At 55.2% G+C, this 26,738-nt stretch overlaps 1 protein-coding gene across 1 annotated transcript in view; it reads left to right on the top strand.

The window, feature by feature from the left end:
* Positions 1 to 25,291, top strand: part of KCNK5 (potassium two pore domain channel subfamily K member 5) — a 37,204-nt gene extending 11,913 nt beyond the window's left edge. Inside the window, 5 exon segments of the mRNA XM_007085230.3 lie at positions 19,402 to 19,513; positions 20,696 to 20,707; positions 20,710 to 20,861; positions 21,131 to 21,299; positions 23,463 to 25,291. Coding sequence (XP_007085292.2) covers positions 19,402 to 19,513; positions 20,696 to 20,707; positions 20,710 to 20,861; positions 21,131 to 21,299; positions 23,463 to 24,328 — 1,311 coding nt within the window. The 3' untranslated portion in view covers positions 24,329 to 25,291.
* The last annotated feature ends 1,447 nt before the right edge of the window (positions 25,292 to 26,738 follow it).

The following is a 26,738-nucleotide window of genomic DNA, read 5'->3' as shown; positions in this document are numbered from 1 at the left end:
AGCAGTGGTAAGATAGCTGCTGTGGGGAACTTCATTTGCAGATAATGCATCTGAAGCAGAGAGATTAAATAACATAACCAAGGTCATACAGCTAGTTAGTGGCCTGAACCCAGGCCTTCAGAGTCCAGAGCCAGGGCTCTGCAGAGTGGCCTCTCATGGTGTCCTAAATTAGCACCAGTCCTACTGATCTTTCTAGGCTACCAGCCACTCCTTGGGGCTGGATTTTCTGTTCGGGGCCCATTGGTTCCTAGCACCCCAAAAGCTCCCCATGCATGCTTGCTTGGCCTTTGCTGAACGCTGTGTTCTGTAGCCTTCAGGGTTCTGACACCACCGTTTCCTGACCACATTGACCACATATAGGTTTATTTGCCACTTGCAGCATGAAAACATTTAAAGCAGGAAAGCTTGGGTTATGTAAGTGGGTGCCACAGTTCAGAGTCGGGTCTGTCAACTCCTTTCCTGCCTTCAGCCCCTTTTCTCCATCATCCTTACAGACCCAACAGGCCCCTACCCTTCATGACAGAATTTGTGGGTCAGGGGACCCAGAGACCGAGGCTTTGAGAAAAAAAATCAAGGAGCCGACGGGGGAGGTGTAGCTGTGAGCTGTGAGATTTCCACCTGAGTCCCCATATTACTGCCACCTCCTCAGCAGCTAAACCTGTACTTGTGACGTGTGCCCCCATTTGGCTTCCCCAGGGGAAGGCCCCCAGCAGGACTCTGGGCTACACCTTGGTAGGGAATAGCTTTAGTCTTGCCATCCTCCTGCAGTGGAAATACCACCCCGATGCTGCTCACATGGCTGAGGATAGAGGTCGGTGACTGCAGCATGCTGAGGACCCCAGGACGGGCCCCTTGTGTCTAAGTGCAAGTTTCTTGACCCTCCCACGTCCCAGGCGCAGGGTGGCACCTGTTCACAGACCCTCTGGAGGAGAAAGAACAGCAGCCCCGTACCTTCCCCATTTCTGCTGTTCAAATAAAACTCTGGCCTCCTGGGTCGTGGAATGCATCCTGACAGTGTTAGCTTTGGAAGCACGCCCTTCCCTTGTCAGCATCCCGGCCCCCCAGAGCAGTGCCTCTCACTGAGGGTAAGTGAGTGCTGAGTGGGCTAAGTGGAGCAAGCTGATGCAGTAGTGTCTTGTCAGCACCCCCTGGGGAGCAGGAAAAGGGAGGGTGTCCTGATTATCAGCTTTGCAACACCCCGTCTCTCCCATCCCCCAGACTCTAGCCGCAGCCCAGAGATCTACTTATGAGTGGCCCAGGGAGTGGGGGCCTAGGGCTTACTCAGCTGACTTGCTGTGTGACTGGGCCAGGTGGCTGCCCCCTTCGGAACCAAGGACTTGCTCCCTAAGGCCAATTAGACACTTGGCTGAGCACCTGCCGTATGCCCAGTACATATGCTGGTTTAAGGACTGTGGAGATTCTGGGAAGAATTAGACATTAGCTCTGCTTTTGAGGTTGGCGTGGGGCTATGCAATGTGTATGGAGAATTACTGAGTAGGGAGCTGGCATGTTGTGGGAGCCTCGGGTGCGCCAGGGGAGAAAAGTTGCGTTGGGCCAGGGGTGTCAGGGAAGGCTCCCCTGAGCCTGGGGTCACCTTCCTTTGAGCCTCCTCCTTCTCTGGGCACGTCTTCCCCACCCTGGGGGTCTGCAGTGCCCCCCCTCCTCCGTGAGGCCCTCTACCTGTGCCCCAGTGGATCGCAAGTCTAGCACTGAGTAAGGGGTAATTATTAATGAATACCCCGAACCACGAGCTGTATTTCTCTTTCCTTCAGCCTCTCTTCCACCAGTCCTCAAATTTCAGAGGCAGGACCCTCACAGCCCTCCTTTGCCTTTTAGGTGGAAAACTAATCTGGAAAACTGTCCCTAGCCCTCCCAATGGAGGTCTTGGCCAGCCAGACTCTACGTCTACCTAGCAAGCTCTCCGGGACTGCCCCACCTCTCTGAACCTCACCTGCGCACCGCCCTCTTGGGACAGGTCTATAAGTTGCCTGGCAAAATGTCAACACCTCCCTGGGTTAGGTGTGCATTGGGTCTAGACCCAGGGCAGGCGCCACGGTGCTGGGGCAGGGCAACTTTGGAGACATGGGGGGCACTTCTGGGTCCTGCTCCAGAAGTTTCCCATCTGCATCAAGCCTGCTGAGGACTCAGGTTCACTGATCTCAGTTTTTGGCACAACCTCTCTTTTTGGAACGTTCCAGGGCTGAGAGCTGCATGTGGTCAAACCCCCTGGCTCTTCTGCCTGCTCTGTGTTGGGGTCACTGTGTACAGGCCTTAAAACCTCCCCTTCCTGAAGCTGGTCTTGTGTCTGTGGACACACTCCTCCGCCCCTCTCCCCCACTGCTCTGCACACACAGGTTAGTCCTTCCTTCTTGACTGTCTGGGGCTGTGTGGCCAGTGGATGGGAAACCCTCACACAGACTACCACAGGGACACCTGATGCTTGAGCTACCCAGGCCCTGGGGGTGGGGGCGGTTTCTTGGGGGTGGTGCTTCGGTTGGTGTTTCTCAAAGTGGGACTGAGCTAGAAGCCAGGCTTCAAGTTAAATGAAAACAAGACTGGGGGTGAGGGCAGCTGGGACTCTGAAGTTAGTGTGGGGGTTCTGTTAGCGTTGAGTCATAGAAATTTGATGTAAAAACAGAAGGCGTGAGTACTGAGTTGGAGGCAGGATTATTTATGGTTCTTTCTTTCTCTGCCTCCCCAGTTTTCTGAAATGCTGTTGTCAAGCCTTTAAAACAGAGAAATTTAATTTTCTTAAAGGGTAAGATATATGCTTATGTCATCAGCCACTTCTGTGCTAGCTGTTTTCATTTTTAATGTTTGAGGTGCACAAAGCAAAAACACGGTTTTAACAGAACGTACTCTAAAACCTGGTGTCAGCTCTGTGATTGCTAAACAGTGTGTTGCTATTGTTTTTCAACGTAGCTGCCAAAGTTGTGACTTCCTGGGCAGCCGTGCTGTTGAACACTTGGAGGCGTAGGGGCTCAATGTCTGGGTAAATGAGGGGGGGCCTTTGGTCTGCAGACCAAGGTGTTTGAGACTAGACACACAAGTCGGCGGTCACCAAGGAGAGGGTGCGGTTCCCTGAGAGGTCCCTGGCAGAGCCAGGGAGCCCCAGCGGCTGTACCCAGTGCTGCGCCCAGTGTCCCCTACAAGGGACGGTGTCTTCCAGCGGCCCACGGACAAGTGTTATGTTGCATCCAGCTCTGCCAAGTCTCACAGGGGCACAGGGAGACCTTGCCCTGCCTTTTGGATGAACACAGAGCACAAGTGAGATTTGGGTCAGCCCAGGACCATGCATGTAACTCAGAGTCAGGAGCGTGCTGCGGTTTACCTCCGGAGGCTTGGGTGAACGTGAGGGACCAGGGGAAGGCGGACTCTGTCTGGGAGAGAGAGTCTGAGTAGGATGTGTTGTGTTTCACTCTGCATCCGATCGGTAATCACCACCCACCTGTTGCCAATTAATTTTATTTTAACGTGATAATGACTAAATATCGTGGCTGTTTAATTTTAAATTAAAATTTAGTTCCTCAGTCACACATTTCAAAGGCTTGGTAGCCACATGGGACTGCTCAGATATAGAACATTCCATCAGCACAGAGAGTTCTCTTGGACAGCACTGGAGTGTTGATAGGAATCTGTTGAGGTTTCTAATGGCCCACTGGCTTCTCGCGGTGTCTAGTCAAATTCCATTCCTGCTCTGGGGTGGGAGAGGGGAGAGCTGGCCCAGCCTGGCAAGCTTGGAGATGGGACGGTGGTGTGCCAGGAACCTGTAGGGGGTGGCCTCCCCACCCCCGCCCCCAACCGGAAACTTGCAAGCCCTTCTGAGGTGAGCACACCCACCCTCACACCCCAGAAAGCGTGAGATTGCAGAGGGCTGTGGACCGCCTTGCCCACTCAGCCACATCAGACTCAGATGAGTGTGTATTTGATGGGAGGGTCATTCCTGGTGTCACCATCAGTCCACCTTGGCTCCATTGGAGGTGGGCCCAGGCTGAGGTAGACAGTGAGTCATCTTCCACGGACCTCCAGTTGTTGTCCAGGGTGTCTTTCCTTCTGATTGCCTGCTCCGCCCTGTTCCTCAGCCCAGTCTGCAGTGAAGGGCAGCTCTTCCCCGGCCCTGGGGAGGAAAGCCTGCATTTAAGGTCCAGGCTCGCTGGCTGGGTGGATCTGCGGCCACCCGGGGAACATCTTCCCCTTGGGATGAGAACATGAACATCTCTTCCACCCCAAATCTGGAAAGAATAGAAGAAGGGGTGGCCGACGGAACCTGCAGGGCGAGTTTTCCAGGTTCCTTCTGGGGTACATGATATGGGTCCTGGGCCAGGAAAGGTGGAGGACCCAAGGGTGGGGCTGGGGAGGAGGGCCCGGCGCTTTTCAGAGCTTGCGGAAGCATCTGACCGGGAGATGGCTCTGCTCTAGTCGTTTGTGTCTTGTGAGCCTCCGTTTCCCCATCTGGGTTTGGGCTTCTTGTCCTGCTTTGTGGCCAGTTGCTGGGACTTTGACAGAGGCATAGCTCAAGCCCTGGGGCTTGTCCTGACCTCGACGTTTATCCCGCTGCTTTCTTGTGGTGTCTTCCACCGTCCTGTAACTTCCTGTGTGCCTGCCCGTATCTGGACAGAACTGCGAGTCCTTCTAGGCAGAGCCTGTCTTGCACTTCCCTTGTTTGGCTCACAGCATCAGAGCATATGGCCAGTGCTCAGTAAATACTTAATCAGTAGATCCAGCTTTGAGCTGCACAGTGCAAGGGAAGGTCGTCCAGAACTCTGGTCCCTTCTTTCTTTGGGTTAAATTAGGTTGGATGCGTTCTGTACAGGGCTTGGGGCTGATGCCTGGCCAGATATGGCATTTGTAACAGGCAGGCACAGCTGCACTCTTGCCCCACCGAAGAGGGGAATAACGCAGGGCCCCAAGGTGGGAGTAAGGGTGACGGGAACCCTCTTGCCATCTTGCCATCTGGTCTCACCACTCTTCCTGGGAGGTGGCAGGCTGTGTCCTGGAAGCCCACTGATGGGTCACTTGTTTGGCCCTCAGGACAGACAGCCACTTTCAGCAGGCTGGAAGGGTAAATGGACCTCCCAGGACGAGCCTGAGAAGTGGCTGTCCCAGCTGCCATGTAGTGTTCTCGTGGGAAACTGAGTTCCGCAGGGGGACAGGATGCGGCCACGTGAGGAGCGGATTTCGCTCTCCTGCATGACCCCTGGGTGACTTGGAAATCTCGTGCCATGCACCTTCCTGTCCTTGAGCCTTCCCTGGCCACACACAATGCACCAGGAGGCTGAAAGAAAGCCTATCCCAACAGCACGAGGCGTTTAGAAACCACAAGTTTTAAGTCAGGGGCATCTCTGGCTTTGCCTGTGCCCCTGCTTCATGTCCTTCACGTTCACATCCATCGAGCCTTTGGATCCATAGCCCTGAGAGTTGGGGGTGTGGGGGGAGGGGGAGGCAGTGTTCTTCCTGTTTTACAAGTGAAGAAATGGAGGTCATGACTTCTGGGGCTGGAGAATAGCTGACCCTGTGCGGGCCCATGCACTGACAGTTCCTGCTCTCTGCTAAGAAGATTGAGAGCTGCCAGCCCTTGGGTGGGAGTTAGGGGGTTAAGCAGACTTGAAAAATGCTGTTGCTTAAAATCCCAGCCCTCGTAAAGAAGAGAGAGAGAGAGAGAGTGAGTGAGCCATGGTACTGATACTTTCTGCTTCGTGGGTTTTGCAACGGGGCTGTCTTACAGACATGACTCTCCTCCTGTGCCATCCAGAGAGTTTCCATTTCCTGTCACCAGGCCTGTCTCTGGTCCCGGGCCCCAGGTCTGGGGATGGGAGGTTTTTCTAACTCCCACACCACCCCTCACCTCAGCCCAGCCTCTCTGTGCTAGGAGGGCCTGGCTGTACTTTTCCATACCTTCAGCACAAAATGCCTCAGTGTTTCTTCACCCTGGTCACGTCCACGCCCCAGTTGGCTGGGGATGGGAGGTGGGCCAGGGACCGTCCCTGCGTGATGGAAAAGGCTGAGGTGGCTGTGCCTGTTCTGCCCTTCTCCTGTCATGACCTACCTGAGTAAGGGTGGTATTAGCAGCCCATGACCGGGGGGGCCCTGGTTACATATATCTGGCTCCCATTTCCTTTCCCAAACTGGGGAGCCTGTTTGTGTCTTATTTCTGTGATCTCCAAATGGGGTCTTGGGGGCCAGCGCCCCTGGTGGAATGACCAGTGAAATCTGTGGCAGTCTGGGGAGTGGGGGATCTGCCCTTCAGGATGGGACTCCCTTTGCATCCGGCCCAGGGATTTTCACGACCGTCGGGCATTGTGGTCTTGACCCTTGTCTCTGATCATGACTCAGCCTTCTGGTGGGATTTGATCTGGGCTTTGGGGGCCCATAAGGCAGAAGCACCCCCCCCCGCCCCCCCCCGCCGGGCAAAGAGTACCATCCATCCCAAAATGCCTGTGCTACTTTGCCGGTAGTTTCTTGTACAATTTATTCCAGGGAGGATGGAAGCCAGCTGTTGTCCGTCTCCAGCTGGAGACTGAACCAAAGGAAATGGGCTTGGAGTGCAGCCGGAGGGATTTAGGCTAGAGTCAGACAATAAGGAAGGATTTTATGACAGGTGGTTGGCCTGCAGGAGAATCCTGCAGGGGGCTTTGTGGAGAGGTATGGGGTGGGATCATGCTTGGACACAGCGGGGCCAGGATTGGGTGCAGGGTGGGGGGTTGCAATAAACAGGCGGGAGGGTTACTCCACAGGAGTGGAGAAACTCAGCTGTCTACCCCTCATGCAGAATTAATACCACTCCCTACGACCCCTGTGGGCTTCTTTTTTTTGTTGGTTTTTTTTGTTTGTTTGTTTTTAAATTAATGAAGGGGTTTACAGTTTAACCATCTAGTCATCTTAAACAAATTTCAGTAAATGGGTAAGCTTAATAATTCCTTATCATCAGAACCCCAGCCTTCAAGGATGGGTAGTTACTTATTACCCAGACCCACCAGCCGGGGGTGAAGCGAGAGGGAAAGGAGGAAGGAGCAGGTGGAGGGGCCGCTCTCGAGGCCCCTAGGTGGGGGAGAGTTTGCCTATGGTCTGGGGTGCTCTGCAAGACAGGAGGTGGGCGATGTCAGCCACAGCCCTCCTCTCAAGGGGTATGGGTGTAACCAGAAGGCATGACCGAGGCAGGGATCAGGGACAGGTTTTATGGAGGCAGGAGTGTGGGGATGTCGGCGGAGGGGAACCATGTCCTCAGGATCCCAGCAAGGGAGCCCAGGGCTGTCCAGAGGAACACGACCAGCAGCCTCCAGGGTTTAAGAGAGCTTCTTGGAACAGAGTGTCCTTCCAACTGCTGGGGGAGCAGGAAAGCAAGGACATGCATGGGAAGACCTGGGGCTCTCAACCCTGACGAGCCTCCTGGGCTCCCCCCCTTCCCCACCCACGTGTCTCCTTCCTCTGAAATCCTGATGGTTCCAAAGTCTGCAGGGAAGCTGACTCATCGGGGCTAGGACCTCTGGGGGCTTTGGCCTTGCAGACAGGTGGGGTGGGGTAGGGCAGGGTGAGGCAGGGGAGAGGCACTGGGGCAGAGAAACAACAGAGCCATCAATGCGGGCTGCCCTCACCTACCAGGACTGCCCACCTTACCCAGCGGAGCCAGAACCCACATCAACTGCACTGGCACCCAACTTTGTGTACTGGAAGGTGTGATTAGGAAAGGCATCTGTCTTGGAGACTCAGTTATTCATTAATACTGAGTATTTACTGGTGCCAGTTTCCGTTCTAGGAATAAGGGATGAGTGAAGTCTGCCTTCTATCTTGGGGGAGATAAACAGGCTGTGGCCATAAGTAGTGTCCCCAGCCCCTGGTCTTCCAGGCGGTGGTAGCCGGAAAGGAGGGCACTGCTGTTGGCAGCCAGCCCAGCTCTCCCGTTGCAGCTCTGGAGGCCCCGTCCAGCAGGCATCCCCCCCGCCCCCCCCATCACCCTTGTGTTTCCCATGTTCACTTTTCTACCCAGTATCTGTTTCGGGGGCACACCATGTATGCCCAACACCGAGCCGTGCATTGTTTCATGTAAGGTGCACCCCAACCCGATGCAGTCTTGGTACCGCCGCTTGCCAGGTGCGGAAAGTGAAGCTTGGAGAGGGGAGAAGACTTGTCCCCGGTGACCTGCTGGTGAGTGGTGGACACCCAGGCACGTCTGTTTCAGAGCCCAGGCCTTTCCTGCTCATCCCCGGGCTGCTTGTGGAGGGTCCCAAACATGACGTTTGTGATTTTGAAGTGGCTTGGCCATCCCGGTTTGTGTTGTGCAGGCCAGCGTGCAGACCTGAGCTCTGGAGGACCGGAAGCAAGGTGGCGGGAGTGGGGCAGCCGGGCTGATGGTGAATCAGGTCAGGTCGTCAGCCCTGGACGGGGAGATAGCAGGTCAGCGGTCCCTGTGGCCTCCTTTGTGGCTGCTCGAGGGCTGTTTTTAGAAACCTTGCGTGGAGGGTGACTTCTGAGTTTGCACCTTCCACCCCACTGCAAGGTCCGGGTGGATCTAAGAAGCATTCCGGGAGTTGGAGATGGGGAGTGTAAGCGTAGGCTCATCCCCTAAATAATATCAAAACTAGATCTGCACAACGCTTTCATAGCTCTGTGTCATCTGTTACCTTTGCCTACCTGTCTGCTGTCCCCTTCCCTGCTCCGCTGTGGTTGGCATTTGTCAACCCAGTCCCGGGATGGGCAATGGATGGTCTGGTTGTTTGGCGGAAAGGAGCCTCAACGGAGAGTCGGGGGCTTCTGGTCGGTTCTGCTCTGTGCTTTGCAATCAGCTTGCTGTGTGACTTCGACCACGTCACTAGCTCCCTCTGATTGATTTTCTCACCTACAAAATGGGAATAGGAATATCCATTTTGCCTCCCTTCCCTCCAGGGTCTTGGCCTTGAATGAGATTAGGGCCACAGGAGTTCTAGGTGTGAGAGGTGCCTGATGATCGTGGGTTCGAGTGAGAAGGAGGGGAGTGCCAGCTCCATGCTCTTCCTGGGCCTTGTTGTTAGAGCTGCTGGCTGGGGCCCAGAGAGGTTTGCTGGCTTGTATGGAAAGGACGAGCCAGAAGCTGAACCCTGTGTGGGGCACTTTCACTCCCAAGTGTCCCCATCCCAGAACAGGGGACTGTTCTGCCCACCTGGCATGCTTGAGGGGTCCTGGCCGAACAATTTTCTCTACATCTGGGAAGGCAGAGAGATGTCTGACACTCCCAGAATTTGGATTCTGGGGGCAGGGAAGAGGCCAAGTCATGAACCCAGGCCCCAGGCCCCAGCATCCCAGATCAGGAATTGATGGTAGCAGCACAGGACATGACATGGCCAGGCCATGGTCACCCCGGGCAGGGCAGTGGGTGTGAATTGTTGGGCAGAGAAGCTGAGGTGGATAAAGGATATCCCTCTTGTCATTTAGGTGTCCCTGGACATCCCACCTGCCCTGGGTCCTTAAGAAGATGAAGCAGGAGGTGGATTTGGGGAACATGGCTCCAGAGGATCACCTTGTGTGTGTGTTCGGGTGGGAGGAAGTGCTCTCAGGCAGCAGTGCCGGGAGACCTCGAGCTGGGCTGGCGAGGTCCCCTATGTCTGCACACACCGGGATTTCCAGTCCAGTGCGTCTGCTGAGCCTTCCAGGGGCCTGAGAACACTTGCTGACGCCCCATCCTGAGCCCAGACCCCAGCAGCCCTCACTGTTTGCTTTAGCCAAGCCTGCAGCCTTCCCAGGTCAGCCAGTCCCTGCAAAGCTCTGCCCTGGGCTCAGCTCTCACGGGAGGGGGCCCCCAGCTGCTGGGGGGTTACCAGAACAATGGGGGCAGGGTCACCTGCCTTGTTTTTATTGTCCCTCCCGAGTACAAACAGGGCTCCCGGGCCTGAGAAAATCGGAAACCCAGAGATTTCTGTTGAAAATGTACTCCCCTCTGGCATGGGCTTGCCCCTTGGAGCGTGAGATCCAGTGGTGCTTCTGAGCTCCAATGAGGCTGCTGAGAGATGGCCTGGGAGGGTGCAGGAGGGGAAGCCCAAAGGTGGGCTGGAGGACAGCCATGCTTCCACGGCCTGCTGCACTGGCTCAAGGGGCGGGGCTGGCCTCGGGAGGGAGGACAGTTTAGGTCTGGGGCAGTGGCTTTGAAATTGGCCGCTTATAATAGTAGAGTCACCCGGGGCAGATTTAATCATCTTAGTTCCGTGCCCCAGACCATTGCTGGCTGATTCCCCGAGGGCAGGACCCCGGCAGGAGTACTTTCCCAATCCCTCCCCCGGGACCATCTCTACGCACAGTCCCGGTTAAGCAGTGGTATGGTGACCCCTGAAGTGTGCCTTGAGGACATGGTGGTGTACCACTTCCCACTTTGCCTAGTGAGGTTGTGTGGGTTTCTGTAGGTGTGACCAACACTGCAGGGGACTGTGCTGTGTTCTGTACACAGCCCCGCCCGAGACACCTGGGCTGAGGGAGGGCAGCCCAGACCAGCACCGGCACATTACTTTAAGGACCAAAGAGAAGTAGACGCAGTGAGGTGCCTTCTCCGTCCTGCAGTCCTGCATCCTCCAGGGGACACGAGGAAGAGGAAGCGTGATCGAGGAGCAGGGCTCACTCCTGACGTGGGTGACCTGACTTGCTGGGGGCTCAGGAGGAGCTGGAGCTGGTGGCCAGTGAACTGAGTCTCGAGAATGAAAATGTATCTTCTCAAATGTGCTGTGGATTGGGGATTTGGGAAGTGCTGAACTGGGCCCAGAAGTCATGATTCTGGGCAGAGGAAATTATGCATTGTACAGGCAGGGGGACCCCGGGAGTCCTAGACCAACCTCTTCATTTTACAGAGAAGGAAGTGGACAGAGGTCCAGGGTTCCAGGAGGATCTCAGCAAGTGGCTGGCAGAGTAGAGCTGGACCTGGGTCCTCAGCCCTATTGCCTAGCTTACCAACCTAGCATTCCAGCCACGTGTCCAACAATTCATCTTTCCTTCTTTCCTCTAAAAACAAATACTCCATGGGTGGGCACTGGCACAAATCTGAAAGTTACAGATAAGCAAAAAAGAAGTTAACAAAGTCCATACCGCAATAGCTGAGGTCTGGTCTCAACTGAGATGCGGTGTGGCCCTGCCCCCTTGGGTCCCTGCACCTGCCACAGACACCTGCTTCTTCCCCGGGAGCGATAGGGCCTGCAGCTGGCACAGGTATCAGGGTGGCACCGCCTGGCCCTCGCCAGTACCCCGTTCATAAGGTGCGCCTGCCTTCCCAGCCACACCCTGGTCACCTGGGCTGAGGGGAGAGGCCAGTGAGAATGCCCAGGGGCAGGGAGGTGGAGGCTTGGAGCCTGGCGTCCACGCCCATCACCCCACACTAGGCAGTGAGTGTCTGCACGTCAGAATCCCCCTTGGGGTTTGTTCACTACCTAGGTCAACTACACAGAACACTTGCGGGGGGGCCCAGGCACTGTAGTTGTTTAACGTCCCCTCCCCCCACCCCCACCCTCACCCCCACACCCCCCCCCCCCCGCCCTGCCCCGGGAAGGGGTTGTGTTGGGCAGCCTGGACTGAGAGCCACTGCCTCAATGACTGTGTGGTATCTAAGGCCCCTGAGCCTCAGTTTCCTCATCTAAAAACAAGCCCAGCACCCTCTCCGCTATCCCCAGTTAAGGAAAGCTTGAGAAGTCAAGTCAGTCTGAGTGGTGCAGAGGGACAGAGCATGGAGATAATCGAGGGCTTAACTTTAGTCTTCCACTCTCTAATTGGTTTTAGGAATAAGATAGTTAACAGATGCTCACCTTCCAGCCGGGGCACTTTACTCTGCCAGTAGTCCCAGAAAGGACTGTCTGATGGAGGACTGGCCCGCAGCTGGACAGACTAGCTGTTCCCCACTAGCCCCCCACATCCCCACTCTCAAACTGCTCTAGGGAGTCCTCACGCAGGCTCTGGGCTCCCCCTCCCCTCCTCCCTTTATCTGCTCATTAGTTCAGGTGTTAAAGGATTTGATAAACATTGTTGTAAACAAGTCCATACTGCAAATACTTGCTTGGAAAGTGCCTGAGATAGGTTTACTAATCTCCACTTGATGTCAGTCCTGTTCACAACACTCCCCCTGGGCCTCCACCCCTCCCCCCCACCCCCGGCCCCCTGTTCAGAGGGGTTCTTTGTTAGACTAGATGGACATATGGACAGACAGGGACACGCGGGGAGAGTCCAGCAGGGGCTGGGTGGTAGGTGGGTGCTGTGAGTCTGGGGGCAGCTGGGTGGGGAGCTGGGGCCAGGGTTCAGACAGGCTACCTAGGCCCCAGCCTCAGCCCCTCCTGGCGGGCACAGTGGGGGTCGCAGTGTGTGGCATGTTTCTCACCCCCAACTCACACCTTCCCACAGTCTGCCTGCCTTGCTTGGCTGCTTAGGAAACTGGCCAGGATGACTGGGAGCCTCTGGGTGGCAGAGATCAGGAGAGATGAGCTTTCTGAGGGATGGAACAGGGCATCTTGGGCGAGCCTCTGTTTCCCCTGCCAGGGAGAGCTTTAACACACACCCGCATTCCCAAGGTTCTTTGACTCCAGCTGATCCCGTCCCCCTTGTGAGTTGTTTTGGTCCCCCTTGGTGTTGGAGAAGTCCCCCTGTGCCCTGAGGAAGCCGACTGACTGCTCAGACTAACAAAGGAAGCTTTCACTGTTAGAATAGGAAGAGGTGGGAAAAGGCTGCAGGTGTGAGGGAGCTTGGGGTCAGTGTCGCCTGTTCTCACCCAGGCCTGTCCTCCAGGTGCAGGGAAGTTAACCCCTTGCCCTTTGACTTAACCTTGGGGACGAGGGGTCTTTCCCCCTGGGTCTCAGATCCTCTTAGGGTTTGGTTTCCTGATGGACCCATATGACAAGTCACAGTGCAGATTGCAGGTGCGTTTATTCAGTGCTTACAATGACGTCCTGCACGCAAAAAGTGTATGTTCAGGAGACGGGTTATTCTTAGCACATGGAGAAACTGAGGCTGATAGGCTAAGTTATTTACCAAGAGACTTGATGTCAGCCATTGGGAGCCCTCTGCCTCCCGACATGAAGGCTGAGCCACAGAGAGCCTGCTAGTAAGTGTTTCTACCAGGGTTCACTTCTATCTTCCCTCTCCTCTCTCTGTTCACCTGCTGCCCCCAGGACAGTTTCCAAAGGGGACTCCCTCCCCTTCCTGCAGAAAGGACAGTCCTTCAGTCTCCCCAGGGACTCTCCCAGCTCTGCCATCCTGGCCTTGGCCGAGGGGGCTTTCATCTGTCTCCCGCACCTCACCCCTTCCCCAGCCCTCTGCCCCCTCTCAGAGTCTAGCAATCACTCCCCTTCACCCCACCCTCAGTGCCAGCTGGAGGCTGGTGGTTTCAGTGGTGTCTGCAGCCAGCCCTTGGCCCTGCCAGCCCCCACTCTTGCTGGGGTCTGACTCTGCTTCCCTCTCTTGCTGGGTTCAGGCCTCCACCTTGTTGCTGCTGAATTTAGTTGAAACCCAGCTGCAGAGCAATACTGGGAAGGTGTTGAAGGGAGACCCCTGGGGGATGAGTCAGTCCAGGCCAGAGAATATACACTCATTGAAGATCATTTACTCACCCATGTAACCAGCACCTTCAACGTGCCAGGCAGTGTCCTAGGTTCTGGGAATACAACAGTAGAAAAGAAAACAAAAGTCCTGTCCTCATGGAGCTTATGTTCTAGGGGAGTCTGCATTCCTGCAGATTTCTCTCGAATTTGCTTGGGAAGTTGTGTTTCAGAGACCTGGTTCCAGTCCTTGTAGCTAAGAAGCCCACCCTGAATCCCCTGCTCCCCTCTCCACATCTGTAGGTAGCATGGGGTGGGGGCGTTAAGAGCCAGACCGCCTGAGTTCACTCCTCAGCTCCACCACAGACTAGCTGTGTGACCTTGGGCCACTTACTTAATTAGCCTCATTGTCCTCATCTGTAATTGGGGGCAACAGCACCTGCGCTTTAGGCTTGTAAAGATTCAGGGAGCTGAGTGATTTAAAGGGCTTGGTTGGTGTCAGTCATATAACCACTCAAAATCCACTGCTATCCAGATATCAACTGTTCTAATCTGTTAAATAAGGATTAACAAACAGTGCCCCCCTCACAAGGGGGCTGGGAGGGCCAGGCGGATGATAAAAGTCCTTTCTACCCTGTGCTGAGCACCATGCCTGTGTGGCCGGCAGCTTTATTTCACCTTCCAGGCCAGAGGCCCCCAGCGCCTGAAATGGAACCGCAGCCAGGGTCTGGTAAAGGACTCTCGGCCTGCGGGCCTCCAGCGGTCTGTGGGTCCAGTGGAGGCTGGCCTCAGCGGGGAGCCTTAAGGCTGCGTCCTGCATAGTGGGAAAGAGCTCTGTGATCCACCCCTGAGTCTGCCTGGGAGCTGGAGGCCAGGTGGGGAGTAGCTCCGTGAGCGGCAGATAGCTGCCATCCCCACCCCACCGCAGGAGGGTGCGCGAGGGGCAAGCCGGCTGGCTCTCAGCCCCACCTGCCTGTGTGTGAAGGTGGGCATCGTGTCCCGAGCCCTGGAACTGGCCCGCTCAGCAGGATGAATCTCTCCAGGAAGGGGAGGCCTGGCAGCTGCCTCTGCCTGGGAAACCCCAGATCCCGGGGGATGAGGAGCTGTACGGGAACCGTATTTCTCGGACAGTGAGAGCTCAGGAGGGTGGGGTCAGGGCAGCTGGTTGCCTGAAGCCAAGGCAAGGCATGTGGCCTCCCTGGAGGCCGGGCTAGAATGCTGAGCTCGGGTCAGAGTGGATGGACTGGTTTTAGGGCACTGTTTTTTCAGCTGGTGCGAAGGGGTGGAAGTATGCACTGGCCTCCTTCCTGTGGCCTCTGTGGGAAGGGGGGCAGGATAACCACATCTAGCCAGGGCTCTCCTGGCTTCGTGCTTTTAGCATTCTGACCTTAGGCTACTTAGTTAACCTCTCCAAGCCTTACACTTTCATTTGCAAAATGGAAAAAATTACGTATCTTCCCAGCAGGATTCTGTCCTCATTAAGTAAGCTAAAGGCAGTAAAGTGTTAGCACAATACTCAGTGCATCAGTGCATAGTAAGCCCTCAGTAAATCACAGCTGCTTTGTTAGAGGGGAGACCCAGAAGGGAGCTCGATCCCTTCCCCAAACAAGAGCTAGGCCCGGGCTGTGTGCAGTATCCCTTCTCCCATCACTCTCCAGGGTCATGTGGAAAATGAAAATATTGTCTTGTGTGAATTAGGGAGCCAAGTTAAAGAATCCTGTGAGTGAACAGGGGCCACCTCCTCCTGCTAGAGCTGTTTGCCTAACCCTGGGGACAGTACGCCACGTCCATCGTGGTGTCAGCCTGGCTCCCCCGTGCCACTCTCCCTAACCCAGGGATGGCCTGGATCTTGGGTCAGGCCCTTTGTTCTGGGAGACTGCCCCCTGCGTTCGGTATGACCCTGAACATCACCATGGAGTCGCCCCTGCCAGAGCCACAGCTGTACATGGTGGGAACAGGAAGCAGGCCCCCAAGTCCACATCTGGACTTCTGCCCCTCCCCCAAGCCTCACTTCCCCCACCTGTCGAGGGACACCTGGCAGGGTCACAGGAACAACCAGTTAGGTAATATGTGTATATACACCCCAGCAAGGGGTGTTTGCCACTCAGCAGCACTAATAGCCTTCTTCCCACTCCAGCATTGTGATGGAGCCAAGCTGATTCTCAGGCCAGCTGCTTGGTGGCCGTAGGCAGAGAGGAGGCAACAGCAAGGAGTGCTGGGGGTGCCTAGGGGCCGGTAGAGCAGAGAAGAGGGGAGGGGGAGTCCCACTGACTTGTAACCAGAACCTAGCCCAGCCACGCGTAACCTCTCTCAGCCTGTTTTGTGACCTCACCAGTGGGCAGAACTGCCACCATTGGATTGCTGTAAGGGCTAGTGGTGCTTCTAGCCCTGGGGACATTGGGAGCCTCAGAATGCCCCCTTCGCTGCCCCTCTCTGGGTGACCATGGAGAGATAACGGAGGTCTTGGGGAAAGTGCTTGGGGCTGTGGCTCCCTGATAACCCAGGGCTGGAGGCCGAGGCTGCAAGGCTGTGCCCCAAAGGGCATAGGATTGGCAGAGGGAAAGCAGGAAACCCAGTTTTTCTGCTGCAGAGCTCCCAACCATAATGCCCTCTTTGGTTACCCTGTTTGACACTTTGTTTTTTTTTTGTTAATTAATTATTTTTTTTTTTTTTTTTTTTTGAGAGAGAGAGAGAGAGGGAGAGGGAGAGAGCATGAGTAAAGGAGAGGGGCAGAGAGAGAGAAAGAGAATCTCAAGCAGGCTCTACAAAGCATGGAACCCAATGTGTGGGGCTCCATCCCATGACCCTAGATGACCTGAGCCGAAACTAAGAGTTGGATGCTCAACCGACTGAGCCACTCAGACACCCCTGTTTTGCCACTCTTATGTTTGGTGTCTCCTTAGTACTTACTAATGATTCCCAAATCACAGATTGGCTTCGGAAAGCCAGTGTTCCTCAGCGGAAGCAGTGTTGGCATTGTGGGTTGGGCTGTCTTGTGAGTCGCTGGACATCTAGCCCCATCCCCCACTAGAATAGATGGGGGGGCCAACAGGGACTCTGTCTCCTCAATGTGCTGTCCATGGTGCCTGGAACAGTGGCTGGCAAGATAACACTCCCCACTTAGGCAGCATTTCCAGACACTTCCAGAAGGTGCTCCCGCCCAGTTGGGAACCCTTGTTTCCAGTCACACCGTCAGCATCCCTGATGTGCTGTGGTCACCCTTGCTGTCAACACTTTCTATTATCAGAAGTGGATTACTGCCAAGAGCAGTCCATTCTGAGGTAGCTCACTATCCAAAAAAGCCACTCTCCTCTTCCTTGGGTAATAGATCATGTGAGGTCAGGCACCCACAGTGGAACAGAGTTCCCCATGTGTGACCCAGCCCTCGACAGATAAGATGTTGACACTGTCTGAGATTGTGTTGACTTTTCTTTCAGCAGCAACCCTCGTGTTTGTTAGTTTGTGGTCAGCTGAAACCCAAGGACTTCTCATTTCACACCTATACTGGCCTTTTCTAACCCAAAGTGTATGACATGAAAAACGTAAAAGATGGTCATATCTTGTTAGTTTGGGCCCATTTTTCCAGTCCAGATGATTTTTGAGTTCCAGACTGCCATTGCAGTGTGTTAATAACTATCTTCCCACCCTGGCCTTGTCCGCAATTTTGCATCCTTTGCAGAGGAGACTGGGCAGCCATCTATGTATGTCTTTTCTGTGTTGTTGATTAAAATATCGAAGAGTCCAGGCCTTTGGCATGATCATGGAGACCTCAGGCCAGGTCGATAAAGATCAAGACCTCTTGGCTGTCTATCTGCCTTTAAAGGGATCCAAATTAATCCCAGCTTTGCCCTACATTTCTCTGTCTTGTCCACATGAATATCTTTAAGCTCATCTGTTCGGCTGCCTTGTTGAAATCTAGATTTACTGCATTCCACCCAACTTCAAGGGTTTGCAACCCCTTTGGAGCAGGAGATGCACTTAGCTGAGCGTGACTCATTCTTGATGAACCTGTGCTAGCTTCTGGTACCCACCGGTTCCTCTTCTGATTGCGCCAAACTTGCTGCTGTCCCCATTTAGACATCTGTAAGAGTTCTGGTTTGAGTGTCTAGAACCCACCCCTTTTGTTTGTGCGAGAATAGGGACAGCTTCCATGTTCCCAAGACTCCACGGGGATGAGCAGAGATGGCGCCCTGATGGCATCGCTCCCTGCCAGTGGTGCAATTCCTACTTAAGCGTTCTTTTCATCTGTCAGGCTGAGCTCCCCGGCAATTACGCTTTGCCCTTTCCGCTCTACAACAAAGGCTGGGGCCAAAGGGAGCCGCCATCTGTTTGACATTAAGACACGGGACCCTGCTACATTCTCCTGCTTCGGACGTAGGTTTAATTTCTGAGAAAACCGTTCGGATGGACCTGTTGGCCCCTTAGGATCTGAATGTGCTCGTACTCTCACGTGGAGGGGGCCCTGCTGGCTAGACAGCCAGCTCTCTGAGCGAAGGGTTGCAGGCAGCCTGCGGCCTTTCTGCTTTGCCACTGCACGGCCTGCAGAGAGATGCTCTGGAAGCGCCGTGAGGAGGCAGGGCAGCGAGTGGTGTGGTTTGATGGCCTGTCAGACGGGCATGTCATCATGGAAAATTCTTCATGGGATCTGCAGATCCGTTTACATGGGCCTGCTGCTGCTCCCAACTGCTCATTCCTTCTCAACAGCCCCAGCCCCTCCCTTGTTTCCCACCGGACTTCAGTCACACTGTGGTGGGTTACAACTCTGGGCTTTCCATCTGCCTCGCTCTTCTTCTGCCTCCCCCTTCTTCTGCCTCCCCTCGGTCCCAGGCTTGAGGTTTATAGGGAATTTGGCTGAGTTCCCGGTCTCTGGATTGGGTGGCCCACCTGGGGCCCTCTTTGGGGGCAGAACTGGAATCTCCCAGGTTTAAATGCTGGGCCCTTCTGTGAGCCTCCTTTTGGGGTCCACACCCTGTCATCTGCAAGTTGGGGTGAATGGTGGCAGGACTGAAGGAAGGGCTAGAGGCAGTCTGTGGTCGGCCAGAACAGGTTTGGCAGCTATTAGTGTTCCTGGAATAGATAAGACTTCTTCTGGGGCCACCAGTGGACTTCCCCAGGTGGCCTCTCACCTGCTGCCCACAGTTGCTGGGAGCCCTGTGGGGACTGGTAGCAGGATTTTGAGTCGCCTTGAAATGTGCACACCACCTTTGATGATCTGTCCTGGACCAGACCTTGAAATTGCTTGGCCCAGGGCAGAGAGAGGGAGCCAGAGAAGGGAAGGAATGGGGAGTCTGTAGGGGAAGAGGGTAGAGTCCCAAGCATGGGGAAAAGGAAGCTAGCTGATTCGTACACCCTGAGACAACAGATCCAAGAGAGCCCTGAGCTGAGGTGAAGGGTATATGGGGGTCCTTCCCAGGTCTATCCTGTAGTAGAACGCTTCTCTGTGGAGGGCTGGGTAGGGTGTAGGCATCCTCCTGTGTGTCCGAATCACATGTGCCTTCTTCGAGGCAGAATAGCCTAGCACAGTAGCTCTCTAAGTGTGGACTCTGGACCACTACCACCAGCATCACCTGGAAACTCATTTGAAATGCAGATTCTCAGACCCCCTTCCCAGACCCACTGAATCAAACTCTGGAGGTGGGGCCCAGCAGTCTGTATTTGACAAGCTCTCCGGGTGATGCTGGTGCACACTAGTAAGGTTGAGAAGCACTGGCTCAGTGAGAGAATGGACTTTAGAGACAGACTGCTTGACCAGCTGTGTGACCATGGGCACATCACTTAACCTCTCTGATCCTCTATAAGATATTTCATCACCTAATAAATTGGAGACAGTAACTGCCCCCTTATTATTGTGATGATTACGAATGCTTACAGAGTTATGTACAGTGCTGTCACTTAGAAAGCATTAAGAGTCAGTCTGTGTCTCTCTTTTTAGGTAGTATCTGATGCTGCAGGACAAGGCGTGGCCATTACAGGGAATCAGACCTTCAACAACTGGAATTGGCCCAATGCAATGATTTTTGCAGCTACAGTCATCACTACCATTGGTAAGTCTTCTGGGACCTTCAGGATAGCCACTGCCATGCCCTAGCTCCACGGAACCTTGTAAAAATCCAGCTCTGGTCCCATGGCCTTGTTGCATTGTGCTCTTTTAACACTTTTCCTAGGGATTTAGTCAGTCGTTGGTGATGGGCCACGCTTGGGAGATTGTTTTCCAGGAGTCCTCACCTGGGCTCTTGGAGCAGAAATGACACAGCCCAATAGCCAGGGCCATGCAGGAGGTTGAACAGGTTGCTCACTGAACAAACCCAGCCCATGCTTGCCTGCCGGGCTGGGTATTTTGATATTCTGTGGCTTCATAACCAACTACCCCAGAGGTTAGTGGCTTAAAACACAACTTATTATTCGCTTTTTCCATTCTGTGCGTTGCCTGGGTTCAGCTGGTTGGTTCTTGCTTGAGGTAGGTAATGGCGGAGGCAGTCTTTGTGAGACTGGAGTCAGCCAAAAGCACTACTGGCTAGATATCCAGGATGGCTTCGTCCACTGCACATTTGATAGTTGACACTGGCTGCTGGCTGAGAGCACGGCTGGGGGTGAAAATGTACTGGCTTGGGCAGCTCAGAGTATGGCAGCTGGGTTCCAAGAAGGAGAATCCCCAAAGTGAGCATTGTAGGATATCACGGGGAGAAGTAAGAGGGCTTCTTAGACCTAGCCCACTGGGCATCACCTGCGCTGCATTCTCCGGTCAAGCCAGACACTGATGTCCAGATTCCAAGGGAGGGGATTAGATGCCAGCCTGCCGTGAGCAGCGGCACAGGCTTGCACAGGAAAGGGAGGGATTAAGAATGGCCATCTTTATAGACCGTCTACCACGGTGCCCCCGGGGTGTCTCCCCAGAGAAGGCTGTTTGTAATTTGCACAGTGGTGCCGTATGGACTAGTGGAAGGTTTACTAATGGTGAAAGCTTTGTCCACCAGGGAGCTCCCAATCTGATGGAGGAGACATAGCCCATGCTATCACACTTGCTCTGTAAATGGTCATGACTGTAGTGTGATCAAGTGAAGTTTCATTTCTTAAGTCCTGATGTTAGATCAATATCAAGTGATCTTAGGGAATGTGGGTGTGTGGATGTGGGTATGGGTACGTGATAGAGGCAGGGGCCAATGCTGGATCTGTGTCTGTTACCCCTGCTGTGGCTCTCTGTGCCTCACTCTCCTCTCCTTCCTCAGGCTATGGCAATGTGGCCCCAAGACCCCTGCTGGGCGCCTCTTCTGTGTCTTCTATGGTCTCTTCGGGGTGCCGCTCTGCCTGACGTGGATCAGCGCCCTGGGCAAGTTCTTCGGGGGACGTGCCAAGAGGCTGGGCCAGTTCCTCACCAGGAGAGGCGTGAGCCTGGTATGTCTCTAAACCCTAGGTGCCGGGCAGCACTGGGGGGACCCTGGCAGGGGACAGACGGGAGGATGGGGAAGACCAAGAATGAGCAGAGGTGCCAGGGCAGATGGCAAGAGGGCAGTCCCAGGGCCCCCTGTCCTGTGAGTGAGGCCGGGAGCAATGCTGCTTGCCCTCCCCTGGGTGGTGAGCCTGCTCCGTGGCCTCCTGGGTGCCCCTGCTGGGCTTCCCCATCTCCGCCATCGTCTGACTTGGTCTCCCCACCACCCTGTCAGCGGAAGGCGCAGATCACTTGCACAGCCATCTTCATTGTATGGGGCGTCCTGGTCCACCTGGTGATCCCGCCCTTCGTGTTCATGGTGACTGAGGAGTGGGACTACATCGAGGGCCTCTACTACTCCTTCATCACCATCTCCACCATTGGCTTTGGTGACTTCGTGGCCGGTGAGTCCTGCCCTTTTCCCCTTGCGTCTGCCTCCTTGCCTTCTCTTTCTCTGCTTCTCCTCCACCTGCAATTCAGCTGATCTTTACTGGGGCCCCAGTAGGTGTTCAGTGTCCTGGGCAGCCCCCCACCCCCCAGAAAGGGGTCCTTATCCCTCCCTGCCTGATGCAAGAGGAGTAAATGCAGAAGCCTCTTCTGTTTCCCTGTCTTTCTTGGGTCCTGGCTTTTGCTGTTTCCTCTCCCTCTGTTCTCCCCTGTTTCCTAAGCCTAGGTTCACTAGGGGCTCCGAGTAGGGCCTGGCCCCTGCGGGGTTTGTGCCTGTGACCAGAAAGCCCTAAAGCCAAGCCAGGAACCCCCTTCCTGTTACAGAGCTGCCGGCTTCCATCTGTCAGAGGAGCGGAGGGTGCTGTTCTAGAGGCTTGGCTCAGAGGCCTGAAACTTTGCTCTTGCCACAGGCAGTTTAAAGACAAGAGAGGCCTTCTCCTAAGCTGCCCCACCCCCTGGGGCCGGGACATTCCCCTCCCACTCCTCCCCTACTTAATCCAGCAGGTGATAAAATTCTTTGGCTCCAACCTCTCACGGACTTGTGCTTGTGGCCTGCACAGCATCTTGGCCCTTCACCTTCTTGTCCCTGTTTGGCTGTATTGACCCAGCGTTTCTTCCCTTGATGCCTGCTGCCCTGCCCAGCTGACCCCAACCTTGCTCCAGGGGCCTCTGGTCTCCCCCCGCCCCCTTCCTAGGGGGCAGGAGCAGGTCACTTACCCTTCTGCTTCATTGTAAAGGGAGACTCAGAATGCTAGGGCGGGGGCGGGGCAGGGGTGGGTGGCTGAGTGGTGGGAGGAACAGGAAAGATGCCTGAACACTCTACTGACCTCAGCAGATCAGGGCCTGCTGTCTTGGTAGATAAATTTAGATGGAGGCACAGTCCTGTCATTGTCTAAGGGACCCTGGACAGGCAAGAGAAGCCTTTGTCCTTGGAAAGTAGGGTGTATTTAGTCATCCTTTCTCAGCTCCAGCATGATTCCAAACCTCTGCCTCAGTTTCCTTATCTGTAAAATGGATTTAAAAAAATAGCACCTACCTAATAGGGTGGTAGAAAATCATATGTGTGCGGAGGCTAGGACCCAGCAATGTTAGCATGTCCCTGGTTGTCATCTTGTGACCAAGAGCCCTGAGCAAGGTTGATAGCATCCCTCAAAAACACCTCTTATCTGCCAGGCAGACACAGCACCTGTCTTCAGGGACCTGATTTGATGAGGGTAGTATAGGCCTTGCCCTGCAGGAGCCCCACTCTGGAGGAAGCCCCCTTCCCCTAGTCCCTTTTCCAAGTTGCTCCCAATTGGGGGGGGGGGGGAGTGGCAAGATACCTAATAATACAGATCAATATGCCTAGAAGCGAAAGTTGAAAATCTCAGATAATCCTGGAGTGTAGGAACTCAATCAGAGCTGTGTAGGATGACCCGGGAGGACTGCCTGGAGCAGGTGTCAAGAGCCTGGCTTCTGAGGAGGAGGATGTGGAGTAGGCAGAGCCCTCCAGACCATGGGAAGAGCCAGTCTGAAGAGGGCAGAAACAGGAAGTCAGGGGGCAGCCAGACCCCCCTGAAGGAGAATCAAGGCTGTCCAGAATAGTTCCTGCTGAGGCCAGTGCATATGGACCTCTTGGCCCGACCCCCAGCCCCATGCATATTAAGCCAGTGGGTCCATCCCCAGCAATGGAGATGCCAGCTACTGTCTCATGTAATTTCCATCCTGGTTTTAACTGAAGCAGAACATACACACCCCCAGAAGTGTGCAGAACCGCTAGATGTGGTACAACGGATCATCGAATGGCAAACCTTCACGAACTCTCTCCTGATCTGTATGTTGGCTGTGTTAATAGCCTCCCCAATACCTTGGCCTTTGAACCTACCTTGCCCTAGGGAACCACTCTCCCGACTTTCGACAGTTGAATTGAGGCTCAGGCAGATTAGGGACTAAGATGGGGACATGAGTGACTGAACCATCAGGATGACAGGACAGTCCAGTTTCTAGTCCTTCCTCTCACTGTGCCTCTCATTCTGTGTTCTGACACTGTGCCTGCTCTCAGAGAACACGGCTTTGGCCTTAACGTGTCTCCAGGTCCCTGCCGACGCTCTTCTGACCTGGGTTTCCTGTCCTGCCCGCAGGTGTGAACCCCAACGCCAACTACCATGCCCTGTACCGCTACTTTGTGGAGCTCTGGATCTACCTGGGGCTGGCCTGGCTGTCCCTCTTTGTCAACTGGAAGGTGAGCATGTTTGTGGAGGTCCATAAGGCCATCAAGAAACGGCGGCGGCGGAGGAAGGAGTCCTTTGAGAGCTCTCCACACTCCAAAAAGGCCCTACAGATAGCCGGGAGCACAGCGTCCAAAGACATCAACATCTTCAGTTTTCTGTCCAAAAAGGAGGAGACCTACAATGACCTCATCAAGCAGATCGGGAAGAAGGGAATGAAGACGAACGGGACTGGGGAGAGGGTCCCAGCAGTGGGGCTGGGGCCTCAGGGGGGTGGGCTGCCAGCCCTCCCCACCTCCCTGGCCCCCCTGGTGGTCTACTCCAAGAACCGGGTGCCCAGCTTAGAAGAGGTGTCTCAGACGCTAAGGAACAAAGGCCATGTGTCACGGCCCCTCAGCGAGGAGGTTGGGGCGGGACCCCCCAAGGATGGCTCCCTGACCCCTGAAGTGTTCATTAACCAGTTGGATCGAATCAGCGAGGAGGGGGAGCCATGGGATGCCCAGGACTACCACCCACTCATCTTCCAGAATGTCAACATCACCTTTACAAATGAGGAAGCCGGCCTCTCAGATGAAGAGACGTCCAAGTCCTCGATAGAGGACAACCTGGCAGGGGAGGAGAGGCCCCAGGAGGGGGCCGAGGCCGAAGTGCCCCTGAACCTGGGCGAGTTCCCCTCGTCTGATGAGTCCACCTTCACCAGCACCGAGTCTGAACTCTCTGTGCCTTACGAACAGCTTGTGAACGAGTATAATAAGTCAGACTGCCCCAGAGGCACGTGAGGCAGGGCCGGCTCCCCACCCCACCTTCGATGGCTTCCGTTTCCCTCATCCTAGGGCGTCCTACTCTGGCCCCTGGTGGGGGGCAGCCCTGGAACTGGGAGTGGGGGGCCAGGGGCCTTCCTCACCTTCCATCCCCTGCAGCTAGATGCTACTGGCAAACATAGCATGTGCCCAGGACAGGGCCTCTGTTCTCCGGTTGAATGGGCACCCTGGCAGTGGGAGGCATCTGTCCTGAGCATGGCTGGTAATTTTGATGGTTCAGTGACCTGTGTGGGCTGGCAGGTGACCCTCAAGGAGGCCTGCACCTGCATGGGTCTTCGTGCGTCATTCGGTTGAAAATGTCACACGGTTCTCTTAGGCTGGGGGCCTCGGCTGTTTGAGTTCACCAGCGTTAATGAGCTCCTGTGAGCCCAGCACTGAGTCAGGTATTTCAGAAAGAGGCAGGGGAGGGCATTGTGAGACCCGGGTCCTGCCTTTGAAGGAGGGACGGCTGTGGTGTTGGGGGTGCTGAGCATTTCAGCTCTTCAGCAGTAGCGGGGCCCTGTGTGGGGCACATGTGTGACCATCCCCCAGGCCCTTCTCGTCTGCCTGTCAGGCCTCTACTGCAATCTCAGTAGGGAAGAGGCACCCAGGGGAAGGGAGAGAGGAGATACTGGGCAGGTGCTGAAACACTCCTCTGATATAAGGGCCTGGGAGCAAGCTCTGAGTGTGGCCCAGGGTCTTGTCACTGTGCTCGGACCAAGCCCCACCCCCCCCAACCCAGAGCCCAGTTCCCTGATGCAGACAACTTTTGGCCACGCAGTGACAGACGTCGCCTTTCTCTCTCCGCAGGAACGTTGGGGGAAGAGGGTGGCAGTAGCCAGGGAGCTGCAGGAGTAAGCTCACCTCTGGCCCCAGCCTCCCCGTCTGGCTGGCTCCTCATCCCCTGTGCCCAGAACAAGGACCTCATGGCTCCCTGGCCCTCCTGGCCCCGTGGTGGTGGGGGGGGAGGGGGGGCGGGGGGGGGGGAGGTAAGTTGCTCTTGGCTTACAAGCGGGAATGGCCAAATATGTGAATCGGCTCCTTCCTACAGCCACGGTTTACCATTTGTGTGTGCGTGTGTGTAAGTGTGTTTAAGAAAGAAAGGACTGGGGACAGGGGGAGCAAAAGATAATGTGAAACTGTGCACAGACCCTCTCTGATGAGGGGCCGGCAAAGTTCTCTGTGATGCACACCTGAGGGCCGGCCCTCTCTGCCCTGCGCATTCTGTTATTTTTAAATAAACTGCTGTTTTTATATACCTGGCACCTGTTGGCTTCAGAGCCAGAGGGGAGAGGAGGTGAATGAGCAGGGTCCCAATGACTGGGATGTTACATGTTCACCCTTCTACCCCCAACTCAGCTGGGCCTTTCTTGGTGGCCTCAGCCAAGGTCATGCTGTCAAGAGTCCCCACGTGGAGAGGGCGCCAAGGCACCCATAAGCGCGTGAGCAGCACATTTGGGGGAGAGGCATCTGTCACAGGCGCCTGAGGCCGGCCAGGAGGTGAGTGATCACCCTTGGCCCAAACACTCTCCCAGCCCCCCGCCCAGTATTGTGGGGCTGGACCCCACCCGCCAACATGTGAAGATGGTGATGGGCCTGCGTGTCCACACCCGCATTCATCCCGTGACCCAGGGCTATGCTGGCTGGGTGAGAAGGAGTGGCCTTCGGTGTTTCTGTGAATGTGTTAATGAGTTCATCTTCGTTTCCTTGCCCCACCTTGCCGGGGTGTCCCTGGCTGTCCTGGAATCACACTGTGTGTACATACTGGCAATGATGTCAAATGTAATTTATTTTAACCTTTTTACAATAAAGCCTGAGATCGACGGGCCAGTCTGGTGTGTGCTATGTCAGAGGTGGGGTGGGAGCGGGTGCTGGGCAGGGGCAAGGTGTGGGGGCAGTCTGGGAGGATTGGGGGCTCGGTGAACTGAGGACAGTGGGAGGGTCTCGTTGACTACTGGGGGGAGTGTTCTGGAAGGGAGAGGAAAAGGAAAGAGGTGAGGGGGGGTGGAGGGGCAGCTTACTTAAGATGGGGTAGTCAGGGCAGGCTTGTCGGAGGAGGTGACAGTTAACAGGTCTGAAAGAGGATTGGAGAGGAGCCTTGCAGAAAGTGTCCTAGAACCAGGAAGGAGTCAGGAGCCAGGGGAGAGAGGTGGGGGGATCTTGGCAAACGGTCAGCAGTCTGCCAGGCACTGTTCTGGTGCTTTATACCCCTCTGTGAATGAGCTCCTTTGATGGTGCAGCAGCCCTGTGCGGTAGGTGTACATGCTGTTTTACCGGCGAGGAAACAGGTACAGAGTGGTGACTCGGGCAAGATCTCAATGGATGGTGAGCCTGGATTCAAACCCATGCAGCCGCGCTCCTGGGTCTGTTCCCCAGCCACCGCGATGGG

This window comes from Panthera tigris, chromosome B2 (genome assembly GCF_018350195.1).
Source record: "Panthera tigris isolate Pti1 chromosome B2, P.tigris_Pti1_mat1.1, whole genome shotgun sequence".
Lineage (NCBI taxonomy): Eukaryota > Metazoa > Chordata > Mammalia > Carnivora > Felidae > Panthera > Panthera tigris.
Note: the sequence above shows the minus strand (reverse complement) of the source record. Positions and strands in the feature narration are given on the sequence as shown.